Raw genomic sequence first — 23,305 nt, 5'->3', positions numbered from 1 at the left:
TCTATGTCCTTGTGTCCTGGGTTACCCTTACAGTGAATCCCACAGACACAGAGGGGGTGAGCTCCCTCATTGGGGAAGAGTCTTCTTAATGGCTTCGACCCTGAAAAGGCTTTCTGGGCAGAGGCTTCTAGTTTGAAAGGAATTTGAGGACTCCCAGAGGGCAATGGATTCCTGCACAGCTGAACATGTTGGCTCACAACATATGCCTGGAGACCAGATGTCTCCCAAACCGACTTGATTTCCATCCGTCAATATGGAAAGAAGGGATGTGGCATGCCTGTGGGAGGACACACGTGTGGCTTCTGTGAAGGGTTTACTCCTGGGATGCGGCTGGGGAGGGACGTCTTCCTGCCTGGGGCCTAGAACACACCCGGTGCCTGACAGGAGTCCTGTGAGTACAGTGGTACAGGCAGTGGCAGATGCTCATGGCTCATGTTTGGGAAGATAGGGAGCAGATGGAAGCCTGGTCCTTGCATCCCAACATGCTGATTTCCACAGGTTGAGGGAGGGACGGGGCAAAGAGCTGAGCTGGCGCTTTCCAAGATCAAGACTCACTGCAGCCAAGCTGGGCATCTAGCCCGGGTTCCTGCTGAGGGTGGGGGTATCCTCACCTACCACACTGCGGCAGGGCAGGGAGGTTCCAACACCCGACACAGTGTCCAGCTGTTCAATCATTCAGAGAGAGTCAGCTGGCCATTCCAGTCCAAGAGTCTCACGGAGAGGCTTTGTTCAGGCAGCAAAGGCGGGGAGGACCACAGAAGGCCTACCTAGGCAGGGCTCTAACCTCTAGCTGATTCTTTGAGCAAGGTGAGGAGGAAGAGATGGAAGGGGAGTTCTGCTGGAGTTGCCAGCTCGGCCCCAATTCTCTAGCCCCAAACCCCACCCTCTCATAAAAGCAGCCAAAAGTCCAGCTCTGCACTCCTGACTGCAGAGGCACTCCCCCTAGCCCCCACAAAAGCTGCTAGCTGCTCAAGACCCCACTGACCGTAATTTTGGACATCAACAGCTTGTGGAGGATGCATCATCACCCCGTGCCTGCAGGGTATTTAAGACCCCTCCTTCATATCGGTCATGTGATTTATCTCCTGTCCCCTTTCCCCACCTCATCTCTGGGTGGGGGCTGAAGAGTCACGGGGGAATGCTTTGCCCAGAAAAAGCCAGTTCTTTACTTTTTAATTTGTCTTGATCTGGTTTACTGCATGCACAGAGAAACCTATTGTTTGGGTACAGCAACCTATCAGAGGATCCTTTGAAACTTGGCCCAGGAGTCAGGAGTAGAGGCAACTGTGGCCTCAGTGGGACCCTATGTTTTTCCCAAGTCTTAGTGGAATTGGTTTAGAAAATGAGTTCATGGACCATGTCTCTATGTGCTCCACAGCCAAGGGTCACTTGGAGAAGCCGGTAGTGTCACTGTTCCCATGGTTCCCCAACCCGCACCTAAGTTCCTTAGATGGTTCTAGAACTTAACCCAGGAGGAGAGAGCCCTCAGGCTGGGGACCCCTAACCTAGGTGGTGGGACTATAATGCTAAATCAACTGTTTCTAAGTGTTCAGAGTGTTTCTAACCACTCTGTCTCTTGAGGTCTGGGGCTGAGCACAGGCTTATGGGCACCCTAGAATAGGTCTGGAGCAGCCCAGCTGGTGCCTGGCCCTCCCATTTTCAGCCAGAAAGCTCTGGTCTGGAGGAGGCTCTGCCCTAAACGTGTCTAACCTGCAGGTGCAATTCCCAGGGAGGTGAGTCGGGCTGTTTTCTTGCTGTGTGCTGCTTCATACGGGTCCAAAGTCAAGGGACACTGCAAGGCTTCATCATCAGCTCCTACCGACCCTGCTGGAGGCCATTTCTGTGAATCCCATCTCTTAGAGGCAGCTTTCCACCCATGCATTCCTGAGGCCCCACCAGTGGCACCTCCCGCCATGGCTCCATGGACCTCCTCTTCTCCTATAGGGCTCTTACAATTACCAGCCTTTGACAGTGTCAAGTCATTGGTGTCCCTTTCCCGAGTCACTCACTGCAACCCATAGGATGTATTGGTGTCATCTGCTCCCACTCCAAGCCTGAATTCCAGCTGCTCAGCCACAGTGGCCAAATTCTGATGGGTGTTGTCCCCCAGAGCTTTTCTCAGTTGGCTGTTTCATCCAGCCCTGCAAATCTTCAACTCTGGAGGCCTTGGAGGCTTTGCTTTCCACAGTTCAGGGCTGTTTTCCTCCAGATATTACCTCATCATTCACTTCCAAGCCTTGGAGACTCAATGGCCTGCCTGTGTGTCAGTCGGCAGCTTAATGCTGGGAAAGAAGGGAGGCCTCCCCTCCAGGACCAAGTCCTTCACAGTTCAGGGGTCATCAGGACAGTACTCTCAAATGACCCAGTCTGTGAATCACCTTGGCAGAAACAGACGCCCAGGCTTCCTAGCAGAGCGCCTATAGAGCAGAGTGGTATGCTGCCTGCCGTCGTGGGGCTGCGAACCACACTGAGATCCTCTGGCCTGGGGCTCGCTGGTAACAGGCATCCCTTGAGGTGGCTCAGAGTAGCAAAGCCTGCTTCCAGGAGTGATGGTACACGTTCCGGAGAGTCCGGTGGCTGTGACAGCGGGACCTGCAGGGATGCTTGCCACGACTGCTGATATACAAAAGAGCCGCTCCTTCAGAAGCGGGAGGTACAGGCCCCATTTGCTGAAGGAAGGTCATTGGCTGAGGTGAGCCACCTGTGCCTCCTCCAGCCACAAACAGAAAGGAGTGTGACCCGATTATCTAGCTGCAAAGGGTGTCACCTGATGGATTTGGTGACACGTCCCCTCCGGGTGTCAAAAGCCCAGGGTGGAAAGTAAGGCCTCTGAAGTCAGCACTGGCTACACCCTAATACCCATTCATGGATACAAAGCAGCCCACAGCTGAGCCCACAGCAACATGAGGTCACAGCCTGTACCCATTCTCTACCCCTCCTAGACCACCACCCCCTAGTCCATAGTTCTTAATGTCTGGGACTGTAAGCCAACAGAAGCATCAGGTGGCAGGGGGCCTGGCCATGCAAAGGAAACAGCCGGTCAAGTCTCAGATGTAAACAGTAAACTCCTTTATTGAGACACTGTTACAAGGATTCCTTTAGTACACGGTTTTAAAATATTTTCGAACACTCTTCCTGTGGAGAAGTGAAATTCTGAGGCTTCCAGTTGGACCTCTGGGAAATTTACAATGTACCCTTTGGCCTGAAATTTTAAAGGACCCAAGGTCCTATAGTTTTTTATCACAGCATTCCGTTTATTTATTCTGTTGTGTGTATTTTCGCCACCATTTGCCCAATTATATATATATGGAGAAAGAGAGAGAGAGAGCACACACCAGAGAAAACAGAGACATAAAAATGATGCCAGGAGCGTTTCTGCAAATATAAGAAGTAATTTTATTGTAAAATATTGAAGGTGAAGTGGACTGAGGAGAACAGGACACATTTTGGACTTCAATACAAATTGCAACTTGGAGGGGAACTGACAGAAGAATGGGACAGGGTGAAAGGGTAAACCAGATGGGGAGAGAGGCAGACACCGAATCACATGACCTACACAGAATCCACAGGGCATCACATGGCCGTCTTCCAATATGGCTTTTCTCAGGCAGAGGCACGCACAGCAAGCGGTCCCTGGCTCACGATGGTATCCCGGCTTTCAGAAGCAACCTCCAGACCAGGCTTTTCTTTGGCAAGAGTAAAACTTGTTGTTGAGGAAACCCGGGGATGCCTGTTGGCGGCATTCATCAATCCTGGTCACTCCCGGGTGCTGTGTTGTGGTTTCCTTCACTTTGGGGTGGGGTGGGGTCAGGAGCACCGGAGCATGGTGGCTGCCTCCCTGGGCACCATAGCCTCCTTACGGTGGAAGGAGAGGCACAACAGGCGTGTGACTCACAGTGAGCCATTCTTTTCTCTTGCTGGTCCTGGAGACCTCTGCATCCAGAAGGCAGCCTCTCCATCACACACACCTTGGAGGAGCAGGAAGAGGGATCCACCCCGACCCCAGAACTGACACCTGCGCCCCGAACACCCCTCTGGTGGAAACCCAAACAGCAGCCCTGGAGCCACAAAGTCCGTCGTGTATCTCTTAGTCCACCTGCTGCTCACAGGGCAGTCTGGCTATCAGCGTGGGCACCCAGTGGCTTCCATCCCATCCTTGGCACGCACACAGAAATTAGCACCACGAACATTCAGCAACTGAACACAATCATGGATACGCAATGTATCATGCAGGAGGTCTTTGTTTTGCGCGTGTGTTTTCAAATGAAATAAGCGGAGCCCGAAGGGGATTCAGGCTTCGGGAAGGACGCCCCACCATCATGAGCACGGGGTGCCTTCAAGGAAGAAAGGTCTCTGGCACCGATCTGATTGTTAGGTCCTTGGCAAAATTTCAGAATGTAGAAAAATGGCCAGGATAAAGGCAGGTGGGGGAAGGAGGCGCGGCGGGCACCCTAATGCAGCCTCTAGGACACATAGCACCACAAGAGACAAGTGTAAAAAAAATCAGCACCAATGTTCATAGTTACTTATCATCTACAGAACACGTGGTTCTCAAGCTTTGGACACTGTCCCATCAGCCTCTGCAGGAAGAAACACGGAAAAAGGAAGCAATCAGGATTAATTTAAGCCTGTGTTTTAATCTGAGTGCATGTAGGAAAGGCAGGATCTCAAATGCCTATTTTTCCCTCCCCATAAAAAATTATCCAGAGCTAATCAAAAAGAAAAAAAATAATTAAAAGTCTGGAAAGGGCCCAGGCACCTGCAGTGGCGATGCAGCTTCTTGCCGACTGAGCAAATTTCCAATTTATTGCACTTTCTTGCTGGGTGGGGGAGGGGAGAGGAGTGAGGAGATGCCCTCTACAGAGAGCCGGATTGCAAACCCGAGCTGGTGCCCCGTCCCAGCTGCCCACACTCCCCATGGGCCTGAGGCTGGGTTTCCATGCAAGATTGAAAGCCAGGCACACTTAACATTTATAACAATACAATACAAATATTTACTTAAAACTCTCACAAAAACATAAGCACCTTTAATCCATCGGAAAGGCACGTGTGGAATGACATTTGGCCTCTGAGTGGATGTGTTGTGGGGTGTTTAAAAAAAAAAAGAAGGCTTTGGCGACCTTTATAGGAACACCTCAGAGCATCTTTTGAAGGTCAAGGGGCGATACATATCTTCAAGTTGCATCTTTTTAAGTGATTTCCAAATACTGCCCCACCCTGACTCCCTGCCAACAGTCCATGAACGCCTTTGATGAACCTATCAGGAGAGCTGGGGACCAGGGCCTGCAGCTTGGCAAGAGGCTGTGGTGTGGCTAGGTCATGTGATTCGGCTCCGTGGGGGACACGGCTCTTTCCCTTTGTTCTCTCTGGGTGTGGGGTCCAAGGCCACGGAGAGTCCCTCCGAGGCACGGATGAGTCAGGCAGTCAGGGGTGACAAACGTTCACTGTCCGGGATGGGCCGTGCACAGGACACCCACAGCTGGGGTGCTGAGGTCACGAGGTTGCTCTGAAGACCGGTGGGCTCAGCAGCTCCTAACCCAGGAAGCAAGCTGGCCCCACTTCAAATCCAAATTTCTGTGAGGCTTCACCAAAGTCGTTGAACATGATGTCCACGATGGGGACTTGCTCCACTTTGGGCGTGTCAATCTCCAGCACCGTTTTCTGGTAGCCTTTCTTGGTCTAGGAAGGGGGAAGAAGGTGGAGGCAGTTAAAACTGGGGGCTTCTTGTGGTGGTTAAGGTGTTTAGGTCACTTACCACCCCTGACCCAGGTCCCCCTCTGCCCCAAGACCCTACCAACTCCCTGAGCCACCAAGAACAACAAGTTTGAGGAAACATGGCCAAGCAGAGAGGTGATGGGACTTCCCGTAAGACTTCACACAAGAGCTGCAATCCCAGGCCTCTCCTGGACAGGCGAGGGAACTTTCCTTACTACCTGTTCCAGAGAGAACTGGGTAGAATGAGGCACAGAAGGGCCATGATGGTGCAGGGCCCAAGCAGTCTGTGCCCTCCTGTGATCAGATCAGCACTTTTGAGAGGAGCAGGACAAAGCTCTTTTAGGAAAAGCAGGCTGAGCCTCAGGCAAATGGGGGGAGCTGCCAGCAGAGCCAACCCTCTCAACCCAAAATATAGGGAGGACATGAGTACTTCTGGCCCCACTGCCAAGCAAGCTTAACTTTGGGTGTCAAGAGCATTTATCACAAAGAAAAATCTGGTTCACCCACTCTGTCAGCTTCCTTCAATGGTGCCCAATGTCTGCCTTTGCACGGCAAATCTTGGGCTACCCACTGGCCACCTGTCCTATGCCAGGGCTTCCACTACCATGGATGTAGGCTGCATTTACATGCAACTGTGTCTGGCCTGGGAAGGCTTTCGCTCCACTGTGCAAGCCCTGGAGAAATCACGAGGAGAAAGCAGATGGGTAGCAAGCATCTCCTTTGTGGGTATAACATACCAGGATGCAGCCCGGCAGAGGGTTCTCTACTGACCCTGGGTCAGTCCTGAATCTTTCATGTTTGGTGCCCAGCTGCAGGGCCTTCCTCTCCATGGGTACCCCAAATTCAAATGGGAGCCCAATTACTCAAGGTGATTGTGGGATGCTGGGCTTTGAAAAGATGATTGGACCATGAGGATGGACCCCCTGGACCCCTCATGAGTGAGACTGGCTCCCTCATGAAGACCTTCTCTGTCTTTGCCACGTGATAACATTGCAAGAAGGCGACTGTGCACAACCCAGGGGTGACGATCCCAACCTCGGACTTCCTGCTTGCGGAACTGTGGACAGCTCCCATGGTTTGTAAGCCACTTAGGTGATGGCCATTGGTGGCCATGGCCAAACCAACTCAAGCCACCCTGAGCCACAGCTGCAGAGGAAGCCACTCTTAGGTTTCCGATCTCAGACCTGAGCGCACTGGTAAATTTCTTTGTGTAAAACTGCTAAGCTCTGCAGGTTATGTTGTTACAACAGCACGGCTGCTTGACATCTCCAGTTGGAGTGTGGAGGGCTTGCTGAGAGTGCAGGGGTGAGTGCGGGAGTGGGCAGCGCCTTCTCTACCTGGCACGGCACGAGTGTCTGGTCTTCACTGCTCTCAACGTCCACTCGCCCCAGGCCCCGCCCACCCACAGCTGTCCTGATAAGACCCCTCTGTCTTGTGCTCAAAGCCAAGCTAGGGACAGACGGAAGCCCAGGAGCATTTGAACACTGCAGGCTCTGCCCATCCAGATTGACTTGGAGTGGATTCAGAATCTGCAAATTTTTCTTCAATGGGAGTCTTGGATGATTTTGTCATCTATGGTTTTCTGGCTGTCCCTTGAGAAACACGGAAGGAACTTGCCACCAGGAACCCAGCACTAGAACACGGTCCAGTTTGAGGGCTGTTCTGGCCAGGGATGGGTGGTCATACCCTTGCACTAAAACTTACCATGTGATATATCTGGGGGCTAGAGAGATGCTCAGGTGTTAAAATGTTCACTATGCAAATATGAAGAGAAGTTTGAATCCTCAGAAATACATAAAAATGTGGCATCCCACCTGCAATTCCAGTTTTGGAAGACAGAGATGGGATCCCAGAGTGAGCGAGCTAGCAAGACAAGTCATATCAGTGAGCTCTACATTTGATTGAGAGACACTGCCCCAGTAATAAATATTCATGATTCCCAACAGACTCCAATGTTAGGGCTCTACATGTGTACATACATACACGCACACACATACATATACACAAACAAGCTTGCGTGTGAGCATGTATATACGCAAGTGCATGCATACGTGAATATGTGCTTATACATGTAAAACATGCATATACACAAATATGTACATCACACACATAAAAAATATAAAAGAAAAAAAAGACAGGGGCAGTGGCCCATGCCTTTAATCCCAACCCCCAGGAGGCAGAGACAGGTGGATTTCTGTGAGTTCAAGGCCAGCTCAGCATACAGATTGAGTTCTAGGATGGCAAGGGCTACACAAATAAATTCTGTCTCAATAAAAAAAAAAAAGGAAGGGGGAAAAAATCTGGGTATCTTCAGGGGCTGGACTTTCATGCCCATTGAAGCTAACTGTGGGGTAGCTGAGACCCTCACCCTCCTGGCCAGTTTAGGGAGCCAGAACTGGCTACTCCTCATGTAGGCCCTGTTATCTTGGGCTCTGCTCCATGATTCAGACTTACACGAGGTCAACAGCCTGGCCTCTCCTGGACCCTGGAAGGTGGTATAGTCTTGGGAAATCATGTGAGGTCAGTGACAGGGTCTCCGTTTTTGTATACCAGTGAGTCATGAAGCTACAGGCTTACAGCAGGCCCCACTCCCTTCCTGTATGGAATGAGCAGGGAGTGGGTCTCTCTCCCCTACTCCCGGGACCACCATGTGTGGAGCTGGCAGGCGATTTCACATGGATTTGTGGGGCCCCGTTGCTCCAATTATCAGAGCGCTTAGAGAGGGATGCAGTTAAAGAAGAGACATAAATAACCATCGCCAGCTAGCAACGGCCCCCCAGGGGCGCACAAAGCTGCACAAACAACGGGATTGATGCAGAGTGACTCCCGGCCCCTCCGCAGGGCCAGCCGCTTGGCAGCCCCCTCATTCAGGCTACCCAGCCACACAGTACCAGCGTTGGAATTCCAATTTCAGTGGCTGTGATTACAAAATGAATCAAGTTGGCCTCCCAGGGCTGGGCAGGCCTTGGCACCACTGGCCTGCGTGTGGAGGACAAAAACCTCCTGAAGGAGCCCTGCAATTGAATGAGAGGATCGTGACCTTTCAAATCGTGGCCGGACTTCTCCGGGGTTTGGGGGCGGAGAGCATGTTGGCCACCCCAGCAAGTCTTGCTTTCTGTTCCCTTTGGACTGCCTTGAGCCCGCTGTCTTGCCGGTCTGTCCCTCCCAGTACACAGAGCCAGGTTTTTCTATCAGCGGGTTTTTCTGTTCTGAATCATTATTCCCCCACCTTTTCCAAGGCAGGATTTTCTTTCAGAAGTAAAAACAGCAGGGGGCTGCTTCTCCCTCTCTAGCCCAGTGGACTTCCGTCATCTTATACTTGCCTCGGCATCTGCGGATGCTGAGGATGCCAAAGCTCATATGATGCTTGGTGCTGTGGATAGAATAGCCCTCCCCATGAGAAGACGGTCAGTGTGGGCTATGGTCAGGAGAGCTTGTGGTTTAGCTCCACACTTCCACACTCTCTGGGCCAGCCCTGCCGTAGGAGGTGTAGAGAGAGCTCCTCTACAGGGTTGGCTCCCTGCTCAGAAGTCCAGTGCTGGACTGGGAAGACATTTCCATCAGCAAAGTGCTTGTCATGTAAGCATGAAGACCAGAATATGATCCTTAGAACCCACATTTTAAAGGCCTGGGTGTGAGGGCTAGAGAGAGGGCTCAGTGGTAAAGAACACTTGTTACTCTTGCAGAGGACCTAGGCTCAATCCCAAGCCCCCACATGGTGGCTTACAACCATCCATGGCTCCAGTTCCAGGGGATTCAATGCTCTCTTCTGGCCTCCATAGACACCAGACATTCTTGTGTTACACAGACATACATGTGAGCAAAACACTCACACACATAAAAATTAAATAAATCCTTAAACTAAAAGCTGGGTATGGTGGCACATGCCAGCAATCTTGGTGCTGGGGGTATGTGGCAGGTGAAGGCTACTGATTCCTGTAGTTCAATGGCCAGCCAGCTCAACTTACTTGGCAAGCTAAAGCCAGTGAAAAACCTTGTAATTTTACAGGAGTGACAATCACTTGTGCCATCCACAGGCACTCCCATATACTAACACATACAAGTGCACACACATACAAATACAGACACATGTTTCCATACACACAAAGGTGCCCAGTCTGGGTTCTCACCCTGCCCAGAAAAGAGCTACTTAAGTAGAAGTGGTCTCTAAACTCCAAGCCGGACCTGTCCAAGTCAGCTACACCCTGATATTGCCAGCCTGGGGGCATATTTGGCTTCCAATATATCCCCAGTATACAGCTCAGGATACTACGCAGAAGGAATAGCAACGCACTTAAGGGGGCATACAAGGTGACATCACGGGCACATGTGATACTCACAGCACAGCCATCCACCAGGGCGCGGATGTAGGGGTTGTTATCGTAAGACATCTCCTCATCATTGGAGCCCAAGAAGCGGATAGCCTTGTCGTAGCTGCCTGTGGCGGCATCCTGCCAGGCCACTGACTGGTAGCAGTTGTAGGTGATGTTCTGGTGGGCGGAGGCACTCAGCAGCCGCAGGAAGGTCATTTGTACCACGCCCACAGGGTTGCCTTCAGCATCCACATAGGAGAGCTAGGGGGTGGGTATAGCAAGGGAATCAGCAGGGTGGAGATAGAGCAATGGCCACAGAGTTGCCCACATCCAGAGGGCTTCACCCAAGCCCATCTCCCTGAGGCCACTGCCTGGAAACCTCCAGACTCCTTGCTCCAAAGTCCAGCACATGGAATCTCCTGGGAACTCTGGAATCAGGAGTCAAGTGAAAATAGACCCTGTTTCCTTCAGGGACTGACAGTCTGCTTATTACCCTTCACCCAGCACCCTCCAGGTCCAGCGCCTGCACTGCTTCCTCCAGAAGCCTGCCTGGATCAGGTTTTCCTGCGCTTGACCCTCTTTTCCGTCTCTAGCTTTCAGGCCATGTCTGAGGAGCCAACCACCTCCTCCCTACTTGGCCGGGTCTGCCTGGCTTGACTGTACTGAATGAACGTATGTTCCGTTAAAACCTGCTCTCTCGTCTATGGGACACAGACGGCTCCACATTCCCATCAGTGAGTCAGGGTGCTGGGAGCAAGAGGCAAGGTCTCACTTCCTCGGATCAAATGTATGGGAATAAGGCCTAGGAGTAGAAACAGCTCCTGGGGTTCTGGTGACCACACCCTTTGCTGCCCTGATAGTTCTTGAGTGTTCTATCTGACCCTGAGCCTTGACAGGAGTTCTTCTCTCTCCTGGGCACACAGCCATGGCAGGAGATGCTACAATGTCACATTTGGTCACAGCTCTGCCACTGCTCCTCACTGCTTCCTGAACGCAGCCCTGAGGCTATGTGTACCAGCTCATGTGTATCCTGTGTTCCGGGCCTGTGTGTCATCGTCCTTGGAACATGTATGCCACAAGCACAGGAGCTCAGCCTGTTGTCCCTGTCACTGTGCTTAGCAAAGGAAGGTGGCATAGCCTCTTGTGGAAAATAGAAGGCCACCTGCTGAGTGTTCAGGGTGTTCATGGAACCACCTTGTGAATCTGCTAGATTCAAGAGCTAGAACTGCCACGAGACCTTGGAGAATGGCGCAGCCTGGATGGATGATGAACCAGCCCGAGCAGGACCTGAGGTGTGTGGGAATTTGAGTGACCGGGAGTACCCCGGAGGTACAAGGGTGTCCTTTTCTGTAGGGATTCTGAGACAACAAACAAGCTATCCTGCTGACCACGGGCCATAGCAAGCAAGAAACGCGGGTCTCTGGAGACAGGACCCCTCACTGGAAGGCTCCACTCTCCACAGCAAACTAGGAACAGCATCAGGTAAAGAGAATGCCACTTGCTAAGTGGCTTCCACAGTGTCAGCAGTATCTCAAGCCACTCTGCTCTGCTAGGTGCAGTCTGGCATGGGCATCCCGAGAGGAGGGTCTCATTTTCTACATCTCTCTCACAGGGAGTTTTCTGAGGTGTCAGCATTAGTGGGGGTGTAAAATTCTTAGTTGTGGGACAAACCACTAGCTCCCCCAACCTGGGTGTGACTGAATCCTCTCTGCAGGCAAGGACTAAAGGGCTCAGCTGGGCAGGTCCTGTAATGACTTTTCATTAGGAAAGGGGGCTGGCAGAGGTTCGTGTCTCGCTCTGGTAATCCCATCTCCGGCGGCTGCTGCTCTAACACTGCTCTGTGTTGGCCACTTCAAAGGACACGAGGCAGTAAAGGAACCCTGAGGTAATGTTGGGTCTGGTACAGGGCGCAGTGATCAAGGAAACAGTGACAACTTCAGAACCCATGTATTCAGAAGCCATGCCAAGACCCTGTCCTTCCCACCGTGGCACTAGGACACCATGGGGGTCCCCAAGCTTCCGGCAAACTGCATTCCCTTGGAGGCAGCTCAAGAAATCCCACAATCAGACTCTCAGAGGAAAATGCATACCAACCAGTGGTCTGGTCATCTGGCGTTCCTGGGAGGTCACGTGACTGACTCGAGACAAGACACATGCCACAGCAGAGGCAGAGCTGGCACCAGACACAGAAGGACCCAAAGCTCCAGTACTATCCCCGTTGGATCCCAGTCCTCAAGTGGCCCTGCCCTGGGGCATTTCCTGCCGTCTCAGTGTGAGCAGCCAGCCATCTTTGGCAGCTCAGAAAGAGATTGGCTTCTTCCCTGCCCTCCAGTTACTGTGGTTCCTACTGGGAGCTGGGAATGAGGCATTGGAGCCTGGAGGCAGGCTGATTTGCCGTGGATGGTCCCTGCACCCCTGCTCCTGGCAGCCAGCTCAGGAAAAGATCAGAGGGGATACCTAGACATGGGTATTCTACGGCTATTTGCTCCTTCAGCAAGGATTCGTGGTGGGTGCCCCCTGGGGGACCTGGACTACATCAGGTGGAAGCCATCTTGGAAGGGGAGAAGCCAGGCCAAGCTCAAGCAGACAGGACCCAGTGGATCTCAGACCTGGGGAATCTTACCCCCTTCTTGCCTCAAGTCTCCTGCCACTGCTCACTAGGCCTCCCTCCCCACAGGTCCTTCTGTGCACCAGTGGTTCTCTCTGAAGGAAGCAGAAGAAGCAAAGGAGAAGAAACAACAAGGAGGAAGCCCAGCTCCCAGCAAGGAAAGAGAAGGCTGTGGGGGTTGGAGCCAGAAGAACACAGGCCTGCAGCTTCTGTGCACAGGCCGAGCACCTCAGGACCCTGACAGCCAACCAGACATGCCTCCAGGCAAAGGGATGACAGAGAGGATGGTCCCAGAAGCCACTGAAAGCTTGGGTGTACACGGCTCTGTGCTCGCTAAAGGTGGAGGCTGGTGCAGCATTGAGACGCAGTGGAAGCCCAAAAGGGGTTTGTGTGAGCAAGGACCCATAGGGTGAGGCCCACTAGATGGAAGAGGAGAGTCCAAAGAAGGTGTGTGGGCTCTACTCGGGACCGGAACCTGGAGTCCAGCAGGGTGTCACAGAGCTTCGATGGGGCTTTAGGAAAGGTTCAGAGAGCTAAGGGGAAGATGTCCTATTTTGAGTGGGAATGAATGAATTGAAGCAAGTTCCTGGCCTCCGTGCTGGCCACAGGACCCTTCTGGTTGATGTTTTAAGATCTTTTCACCTCCAAGGTGATGGGGTTCTGAGTACACCTCCCATGAGTTAAACACAGACGAATACTTGAGGGGCAAGTGGAGACTTCAAGGCCAACAGCCAGAGCCCAGGAGAAGGATGTGAATGTCGGCAGCCTGGACAGACCCTCAGTGAACCACCTAATCGGCTGTGCCCATGGACTTATGCATGTCGTCAGCCGGGTTGACAGATGTGTCAGTGGCATGTGACTGGAGTTCCCACCTCCAGCTGTGGGTGCCCTGAATCTCAGTGGGAAGCTATCCACCTACTTCTAGGAGGGAAGGAACTCTGGGTGAAAGAGGAGGCAAGAGGAAGGTCCATCACACCCATCGGACCTTGCTGTCAGGCGTGTGGAGCAAGTTGGCCTAAATGGCATTATAGCAGGTGTGGCCCCAGCTGCAATCAGTCCCAGGCAGCACCGAGAGCCAGGCCGAGCCGCAAGCAGGCAGCGTGAGGCGGCCACTTACCAGGGAACCCCGTTTGTACTGACTATACCAGGTGGAAGGCTGCTCTTTGGGCCAGCGGGCCATTTTACTCTGCAAGATAGGAGATGGCGGGTTTAAAGTGACAGCTGCAAAGGACGTGGGGTCACCTTACCAGTTTCCCACGCTTGAATTCACTGAACCAGGAACCTGGGTTTTCTTTGGGCCAAGAAGTGATTCTGGCCTACACATCAGGCAGGGATGGTGGGGAGGGAGAGAAACAGAAAAGGAAAGGGTTACTTCTGCCTCCACAGACAGATCTTCCCAGCTTTCCCAGCCCCTGTGTTCTGCCAAGGTGCCTACGCTTCCCTTAAGAGCTGAGACCCTACCACAGTGACACCGGGTGACAACGGCTCTGGAGCCCTACAGTGGCCAAGTACATGTCAACACAGTCATGCCAGGGCTGCAGACCACACCCTAGCAGCCCGTGTGCACCAGGGCATCAAGTGACCAAAAGGTACCCATGGGGCAGCAGACGGCAAATGCAGGAGTCTCGTGTCGGTGACAGGGAAAGTTGCAGCCAGCGTGCAATGTGTGGACATCACATCCCACTCTCAATCTTGAGACATAGCGGGTGGGGGTCTTCAGCTGCACCTGCTACTGCAGCAACACGGGCAGCCCCATTGTGTGGGAGCTGCAGAATTGTGTGTATGTATGTATGTACAGTATATGTATATATGCATACGTGTTTGTATGATATGTGTGTGTGCATAAGGTACACGAGTGTGGCGTAAGTTGAGTACGTAGCCATGTGGAAAGCTCTCTCCGTGTTGGCTGCCTGCAGGCCATGGGAAAACCAGGCTGAGACTGAGCCGGAAGCTCCCTCCCTTCTGGTTGACTTCCTTAGCGCTAGGAGGTACTAAATAGCCTACGGGGGAGGGGTGGATGGAGAATTGTCCCCAACAGTCCTGGTGAGTTATGTGTCCTGCAGGCTATTCTACCAACAAGCCAGACAAGATGTGCACATTGCTGCCACAGTGACACAACTTTTATGGTGTAACCAGCTGATTTTCAATAGGCTTAAGGCCCACTTCCTGGAAGGGAATTCACATCCGGAACTGGAAGGCAGGGGGAAAGCCCATGGCTGGGGAGATGACAGGCTCTAGCGGGGAGGCCACTACACTGCTTTGTTAATGTTTGTGACGCCTCTATCAAGTTGCCTTCTAACAGTACTGCTGCTGTCTCGGCTGGTCACGGGAGGAAGCTTATTCTTTTGTCTCAGAAGGTGACTTGCAGAGGCACGTAACTAGTCACAGAGACTATGGGGCTGCTCTCATGACACAGTGGCCGCAGATGGAGGAAAATAACCACACATATTTATCACACCCTCTAGGGCTCAGGAAACATCACAAAGAAGGTGTGGAAACACTCTTAGAGCCAGAAGAAGGGGTGAAATGTTGGTTGTGTAGCTATATCCTCCAGATGGAAACACCTTTTCCTATAGCTAAGCTTACTAAGGCTCAGAAAGTAAACACAACTCACAAGTCTCAGAAACCTGCTCCGGCTTACAAGACACACAAGGCCCCTTCAAAGGCTATAAAAACCATGGGAAGAAGAGGTTCTCTGACCAGCCACACTGTCTGCCAGTCACAGAATTCCAATGATACATCTTTGATAAGCTGTAGGCCTGGGGCAGAGGTCTTTCTGCCTTTGAGTCACCCAAGCCCCTGGAAGTGACCCCAAGAAACTCATAGCTTTGCTCAGCTAGACCTGGGTAAAATAATTTTTTGTTCTTTGCTCTTTTGTTGGTGCCCTATCTGAGGTGAAAAGATGTTCATCATTGTCTCCCCAGAAAAAGTCATACAAGAGGTGTGTGTGTGTGTGTGTGTGTGTGTGTGTGTGTGTGTGTGTGTGTGTGAAGGTCTTCACTGGGGACTTGTGGTCTTCGGGGTCCTTGGAGCTGTTAGGTAATATTCCATGACAAGGGAACAAAGGCTGCCCCAAAGCTGCCTCTTGTACTTTCAGGGCATGGGTGGGAGGTGTTGTCTCTGGACCGACTCACTGTAGGAGTGGGAAAAGAGAGTCCTACAGATAGCCTGGGCCTAGATGGGGCTGAGCTGGTCCTATCGAGTCCAAGTTTGGGACCCAGGTCCAGATGTTAAGTGGGGAGAGGAAGAGATATGAGACACTATTGATTGCCCCCCTTGAGCTGGGTGGGTGCTAGGACAGAACAGACTGCTGGGAAAATGAGGTGTCCTGTCTGCCGGGGCCCCCAGAATCCTCCACTTTTCCCTGTTGTTTTCAGATCTATCAGTCAAGGTCACACAATTGTACAGGAGCAGTTTCTCCCAAGTTAGAGACAGAGAGCACAGGCTTAACTCAGACTTCCGCTCAAAGCTGCTCCTGGCCCTGGAACCTCATGTCCCAGCACTGCTAGGAGAGGGTCTTTTCATCCTGGACAGGGCAGCTCTGGCCCAGCCTGTAGTTCATACATTGGAAGAAGCAAAGAGCCAAAGTGCAGGGTCTGTAAAGACCCCATGTGACCCAGCCCCAGAGACAGCTTGGCTACTAGCGGCTGGCTGGAGAGGGCCAAGCGCCAAGGCGGGTGAGAAAGGTCTCTTAGTTTAATTCCATCCCCAGCTCTGGCCAGATGGAGGAATCCAAGATCCATAGAGTAGGTGCTCAGGTCTCAGACCTCTGCTAAGCCCTGGCTTGTCTCTGGGAGCCAAGGAATCCAGGATGCAGGAGGGACGGATGGATGTCATGCCTATGAATCTCTCACCCCTGCTCTGATCCTGCTGCCACCAGCTGAGTGTGGCCCAAGGGCATGCTGGTGCTTGCCACTTTTATGGTGTGGTTTAGGGAGGGGATGGAAGCCCCAGGGAGCCCTTATGCTCCCTCCATCAGGAACTCACTCCCCAGGTGACAGGGTTACAGGAGGCTGGGGTGTGGAATACGTGCACACCTGCTGTGGCATCCAGAAAATGGCATGGGAAAGCTATGAGCCATCCCAAGCCAGGTGGAGGGACCCTGAAGTTGGGGTCACGGTCATATCCTCAGATTATGAAAAAGGCTCATCCTATTCCTGCCTGTTCTAGGCCAGAGTCGCCTTTGCCACAGAGTCCCCCATATAATTTACATACCCATCACTTGCACATAAATTCCTACCTACAGGACTGAGCTCCTGAAAGGCCACAGGGGTGACTAACTGATCTCCCACAAAATCTCCTGAGTCAGAACCCGCTATCTGCCCACAGATTCTTCACACATACCCCTGTCTGGCACCTGAGAGGACTGGGACAAATTCCACAGAAATATGTTGGCACTCTCGGTTTAGGCACAGCATCCTCTAGATGTCTTGGGTTCATCATCACACTTGTCCCCAAAGCTTTAGGTTGGTCTGGGTTGTGGTGCTTCTGAGAGCCCCAGGTAGGCTGGAGGGATACCCTCAGGGCAGCCTTTCTCCCACTTGCTGGGACCTAGGCTGCACCTGCCACCACTTACCTGAAATATCTCATCTCAGGACCTCTTAAGAGTGACTTCCGGAAGAATGCTCTTGGGTTCCAAAACTGATTGGTCTCTGACTTTTAGCCCTAAAGCTGCATACACACAGGAAATATGGAAGCCCTGGCTGGACTGGAAGCAAGCGGTTGACGTGAGTACTCACCCCCTCAGACTTCTTGTCAGGGAAGACACACGTGGACCCTCCGGCTGTGAAATTGCAGTAGACTTTGAAGGAGTCCCTAGAGCACCCCTGGTTGGGATCGACCCAGTATTCACCTGGTTTCAGAGACAGGGAGGCAGATTCATGAGAATGGCTCTCCAGACAGCGGCGGAAACCACCGCAACATTTCAGTCTGGCTGTTTAATGCCCAGCCAGGGCCATAAAGTCACCCATACAGCCTTCCTTCCTCATCTCAGAGTGCTTCCCTTCTCCTGTGGGGAGCATATAGAGTAGCAGACAGCCCTGCTCACAAGAACAGAGCCGGGGCATGCAGCACACCGTGTACGTCTGCTGACCTTGATGGGTGGGCGACAGAAGGGCAAAGAATGTCCTGAAACAAACCTGGAAATTCACACAAGTGTGGAGTCAGAATGTACTGGAAACAGACACCCCTCACATCTTGCAGGAGCTATGTTCCTACTTACTGGGGGAAGACAAGCTGGATTTGGTTTGCTGCTCAAGAGGCCCTTGGTTTGAAAAGGGTGAGGATGAAGCCCCATGGTTCTGCTGGTGTTTAAAACCCGCTTTCCCAAGCATCGCACATCCTGACATCAAGCCGCCTTCAGGGTCAGCTAAGTGCCAGGCCAAAGGCATTTTATACATTGTCCATTTACCACCATGAGGCATGTTTCTGTGCCCATTTTACAGATCAGGAGCAATGAGGCTCAGAGTAAAGCAGCCTTGAAGCCTTGGTGCTCAGCCCGTCCGGCCTCCCCTGACTGTGTCACCTCCCTCTCTGATGAGGGTCTAGCCTATGCCTCCTCCCACGGACGGGGAGTAAGTGAGGAGTGGCTCTGACTGGCCTAGACTCCCACTGTGGCCCTCCCTCACCATCTGGGAAATCAGGATGGCAGAGCTGTAGGTCCTTGCAGGTACGGGCAGGGTTCTGCTGTGTGCCCAGTGGCCGCTTCATCTGCTCAATCTCCTGCTTCAGGGAGTTCAGGGAGCCGAAGATCTCCTCCATGCCATCTGCGTAGTCCACATAGCTCTCCCCAGCCCCATCGTCCAGGAGCTGGCTAGCATCGATGTTCCGCCGAGTCCGGGATGCCTGCATTGGCAGGGGCTGGATGACCTCCCCTGGAGGGCCCTGGGGTGCAGAAGAAAGTAGTCATGGATGGGAGTGGACAAGGATGGCCCTGTCCCAAGGGCAGAGTTAAGAAGATCCTGAGCCAGGAATCTGGGTCTCTCAGGCTCTGTATGCTAGGTTGGAAGGACAGCTGCCAGGTCACACTGCTTGCTCACTCCTTCCTGTATCCTGAATAATCCATGCTGATCCACTTGCCCAGGCTAAGCGCCTTTCTCCCCTGAGCCCAAGGCCCTGCTCTTCTCCAGAATTTAGTGGCTCAAGGCCTTAGCTTTGCATGTTCTGTCATACAACACACATGCATAATACTCATATGGAAACATGCCTGAATGTTTATACATTCTTGTTCATGTATAATATGCATTTAGAAACACATACATTCATGTTCACACATATACATAATATACACATCTATACATCTACATGTTCGTACATGCATATTCATATATATACACATACATACACGATACATACATAAAGAAACACACATGCATATTCATACACACTTACATATAGAAACCCTAACTCTGACAAACGCAAATGTACAATATACATAAATACATATACACATATGCATGCATGCTCACACATACATATAAGCACATATATAATATATATGTAGAAATATACAATACACATTTCTTGTTCATACACACATGCACAAAATACATATGTACAGCTACACATATTGTGTTCACAAACATACCTTGTATATGTACATACATATTCACACATATAAAATAGACTCACACATTCACATTTACAAATTCATGTTCGCACACATATATGTACATATACAATACACAGACAAAAATATACATACTTGCATGCATATGCATGTTCCTGTATGCACATACACATAAACATTCATAATACATATAAACACATGTACACATATACAAAGAGAAATATATACATAAATACATATTTACACACCTAAACATATTATGCGTACATGTTCACACATGCATACTGCATAGAGAAACATGCATTCACTTATACTTACATGCATATTTACACATATATGTATAGGGTACACACAAATGCACAAGCCCATACTTACAAACATGTATACAGACGTAAGTTATTACTTATAAATATGAATATATACACATAACTAGGTACACATAAGCATGTACAGTCATATGACACACTTACATAGTCACAAACATACATGTACATTCCCTCTCTCTCTGGCCAATAATCCTGCCCAGGATAAGTCAGCCCATGAGTTCCATGGACAGGCCTGTGACATTGACAGCCCCCTCTGCATCCCCAGGGACCAGCCTCTGGGGATGCCATCCAAGTTTCACTGCATCTCAGACAGCAAGCCCCACAATAGACACTCCCTCAGTCTCCCTCCACACTTCACAGACTACTCACAGGTGGGCCAGGGAGTCCTGGGTGGCCTGCCTCGCCCTTCGGGCCAGTGGGACCCTGTGGAGAAAGTGATAAACTTGGTCACGGGGCCTTCTGTGATCTGACGGACCCACCAGCTTCAGAGAGGTCAGGACAAAGTGACAAAGCAGGTAAGACTTCTCTTCCTGAGGCTGGTACCATCCACAGCAGGGAGCAAAGAGCTCAGATGTGTTGGCCTGAGCTGGGCTGGGCTCATTCAGAAAGACAGGAGACAGGTATAAAAAAAGAAAAGAAAATGCCAACAAACAGGTTTATGGAAGCATGCCAGCTGCATGGGCCATGGGGGAAATGTAAGCCCAGCTCCCATCAGGACTCCATCCCACCTCTTCCAGCAGGGTCCTTATCAGAGAGACTAAAAGAAGTGCTAGAGAGGACGGGACACTGCTGGTGGGGACACAGAATAGTCCGCTATGGTGGAAACAAAACAAGGTAGATATGCTACACCATCTCACTGTCCCACTTCTGAGTAGAACAAGGACACAAAGTCACTGTATCTGTGTGACCCTCGCACACCCCCCATGGTGGCCGCACTGAACACAAAAGACAGAATAGCTAAGACATGGGATCAGCCTGGGTGCTCCAGCCAGTGAAAAGGGAATGTATCTTATACATACAGGAGTACTGCTCAGTCATAAAGGCCATCTTGTCTTGTGCGTGGGCACATGGGGGAGGGGTGACGACTAGAGGCACTCTGAAATCAGCATTACCAGAAGTACAGTGCAGAATAATTAGAACATTAACAGTTGATAGAAAGTAGATGATAGAATAGTGATCGCTGAGGTTAGGGGAGGGGACCGGGACACTGGAAGGATGGAAGATGGATGATGGGTACGAAACATGGTTGCACGGAAGGAATATGCATGGTGTTCTATAACACAGTGGGGGACTGACGCACACCCTAGCCTGCTAGGTTTCATGACTATATAGAGAGGCTGGAGGGCTCCAAACACAGAGTAACAATAAAGATGCAGAAACGCTAACGACTCCAGTTTGGTCAGGACATGCCATATGCACACAGTGGAAAGCCACACTGAGACTGATAAATACACGTGTTTGTTACACTAGCCAGAGTGCAAAAAGGTTGCAGGGTCCTGGCAGAGCTAGCTCGTCTCATTTTATTTTCTCCCACAATACCCCAGGAACAGCTACAATTAAAATAATACTTAAAAGCAGCCAGCAATAGAGCGATAGAATCATATTTTTTCACCAAGGGAAATCTAGAGAAAACAAGGAATACCAACCACACACAGTATAATGAAGAAGAGGGGAGGGGTGGAAAGGATCTCTATGGGCCCGGGTGAGCATCCAGGTGACCCACTTCCCAGAGGGCTCCTCTCCCACCTCCAAGGTAGTCTCAGGTATCATGGGCCTCACCAAGGCAGAGTCACTTACCGAAGAGCCTTTAGCACCTTTGGGACCTGGAGGGCCCTGCAGAGAGCAGAGGTCAGAATGTCAGTAAATAGAGGGGCCCACAGGCCTGTCCCTAACCCTGAACTTGCCTGTCCTCTCTGCACTTGCCTGGCTGGTGGGCAGGAGGAGAGCTGGTGGTGGCTGCCACTCACCCCCCAGAAGGCAGAGGGTGTCTGCTAAGAGGCCACCCTGCCTACAATGCTCAGCTTGGGAATGACATTTAGGCATCAAGAGTCAGGGAGTGTCTGGGCTCCTGAGGGGCCTGGAAAGAGTCAGCTGCTGGACATTCATGGCCATGTGAACCCAAGGTCCAGTTAACACAGACAGGTCAGAGAGGGCAGAGCTCAGGGATGTGGGAATGGCATGTGAGAAGCACAAGGAGGCCTAGGCCAGGGTGTTGAAGAGGACAGGTCCCTTATTCTCAAGCCTGGACTGAGATGGCCTGACTCGTGCGCATTAGGAAGTGGAGAGCCAAGACATTACCCCCCTCTTCCCAGATGTTTGCAGAAGGACCTGCATTCTTTGGGATGGGGTTCAGGCATTAAAGTTTGCCCTTCCCTTCCCCTTTGGCAAGGCACCCAGGGCACCAGCAATCCCTCTCCTGCTCCTGTGCCTTGGAACCCCAGTGTTGCATTATATACAAATAAATTCTAGTTCAACCATCTCTCCTGACTTCTTTGTGGTTCTCTAGCCCGGCTCATCCATCTCGCTTCCCTCCTTGTATCCACTGGGTCCTACATCCCCTGCACCTGTCCTAGATACATACCGGCAGGCCAGGGGGCCCACGAGGTCCAATTGGACCAGAGGGACCAGTGATGCCCTGGAAGGGAACAGAAAATGCAGGTTACCAGCTTTTAGATGGGGTGGGATTGAGGAAGGTGACAATGAAGCCTGGCAGGCAGCTGTAGTCAACCACTCTAGAACTTACTCCATGGTGAGGGCCTTCATGCCTCCTCGCTGGATTAGACTGATTCACCAGAACACTAACCACAGGCTGAGGTTCCCAGGCCCAGCCCCTCCCTGGGCCAGAAGGAACTATAAATTAAGACACCACCCCCACTGTACACCACTGGAACTCAGAAAAGCCTGATCCAGCCTCCTGCCCAGCTTGGCCACATATCTCGGCTCATGGTGTCAGGTCTTACCACAGGAGACAGGGGAAAGCAGAAAGTGTCCAGGAGTCTAGCCTGTCCAGCCACAGTTGACAGCCCAGCCTCACAGAGAAGAAAGTGTCTCCCTGCACTGTTAGCTCACAGGGCCTGGCCTCTGAGTCTCTAGTGTGTCCCGTGTTTCTCAAGCCTGCACGCTGGAGACACCTTCTACCCTGTAACAAGGCCAAGACCACACTGTGTGTGGAGAAGTGAATGAACCTTCATGTACAGAGCCACATAGTGAGTGCCACGGAAGCCTTGCGACACTTGGCAGGCAGAAAACCGCCCACAGTGGCTGAGGCAGGGCTCCACGGAGTCTCCTCTGATGCCATTCACTTTCAATATGACCTAAAGAGGGATGTCTACCATTTGTTCAGCCTCCAGAGGCTCCTGTCACCCCCAAATTCTGCTGTATTCGGGGACAGGCCAAGGCATGGGTAAGCAAAGATCTCCAGATGTGAGTGGGTACAAAGAGGGGAGTCCCATTACAGTGAACGGGGGGTTCCCCATGTGAACACGCGTGTCTTTTCTTCTGTGCCGTACACAAACTAACCCATTTTCAGCTTGGGCGTCTCCTCCACTTTGCCTCCTACAGACAAACCAACATGCAGCTAGGGTTTCCTCCTAGCTGACCAAGACTGCAAACTAACCCACTACAGTGGATCCAGGGGAAGTCTGAGGACAGAAGTGGGCATCTGTGACAAGGAGGAGGCAGGGATGTTAGCGGCCATTGCTCTGCCTCTCTCCACAAGTGAACGCGGCTGACGGTCCACCATCACCTTCTGCCCAGTGAGTTAGTGAAGATGGGG

General features: G+C 51.6%; 1 protein-coding gene across 1 annotated transcript in view; it reads right to left on the bottom strand.

Moving 5' to 3' along the window:
* Positions 1-3,047: 3,047 nt before the first annotated feature.
* Positions 3,048-23,305, bottom strand: part of Col5a1 (collagen type V alpha 1 chain) — a 152,651-nt gene continuing 132,393 nt past the window's right edge. Inside the window, 8 exon segments of the mRNA XM_050154925.1 lie at positions 3,048-5,679; positions 10,056-10,289; positions 13,754-13,822; positions 17,376-17,488; positions 18,264-18,519; positions 19,900-19,953; positions 21,328-21,363; positions 22,112-22,165. Coding sequence (XP_050010882.1) covers positions 5,533-5,679; positions 10,056-10,289; positions 13,754-13,822; positions 17,376-17,488; positions 18,264-18,519; positions 19,900-19,953; positions 21,328-21,363; positions 22,112-22,165 — 963 coding nt within the window. The 3' untranslated portion in view covers positions 3,048-5,532.

This window comes from Alexandromys fortis, unplaced genomic scaffold (genome assembly GCF_014885135.2).
Source record: "Alexandromys fortis isolate MF-2015 unplaced genomic scaffold, M_Fortis_MF-2015_v1.1 scaffold_72, whole genome shotgun sequence".
Lineage (NCBI taxonomy): Eukaryota > Metazoa > Chordata > Mammalia > Rodentia > Cricetidae > Alexandromys > Alexandromys fortis.
This window is presented reverse-complemented; position numbering and strand designations above follow the sequence as displayed.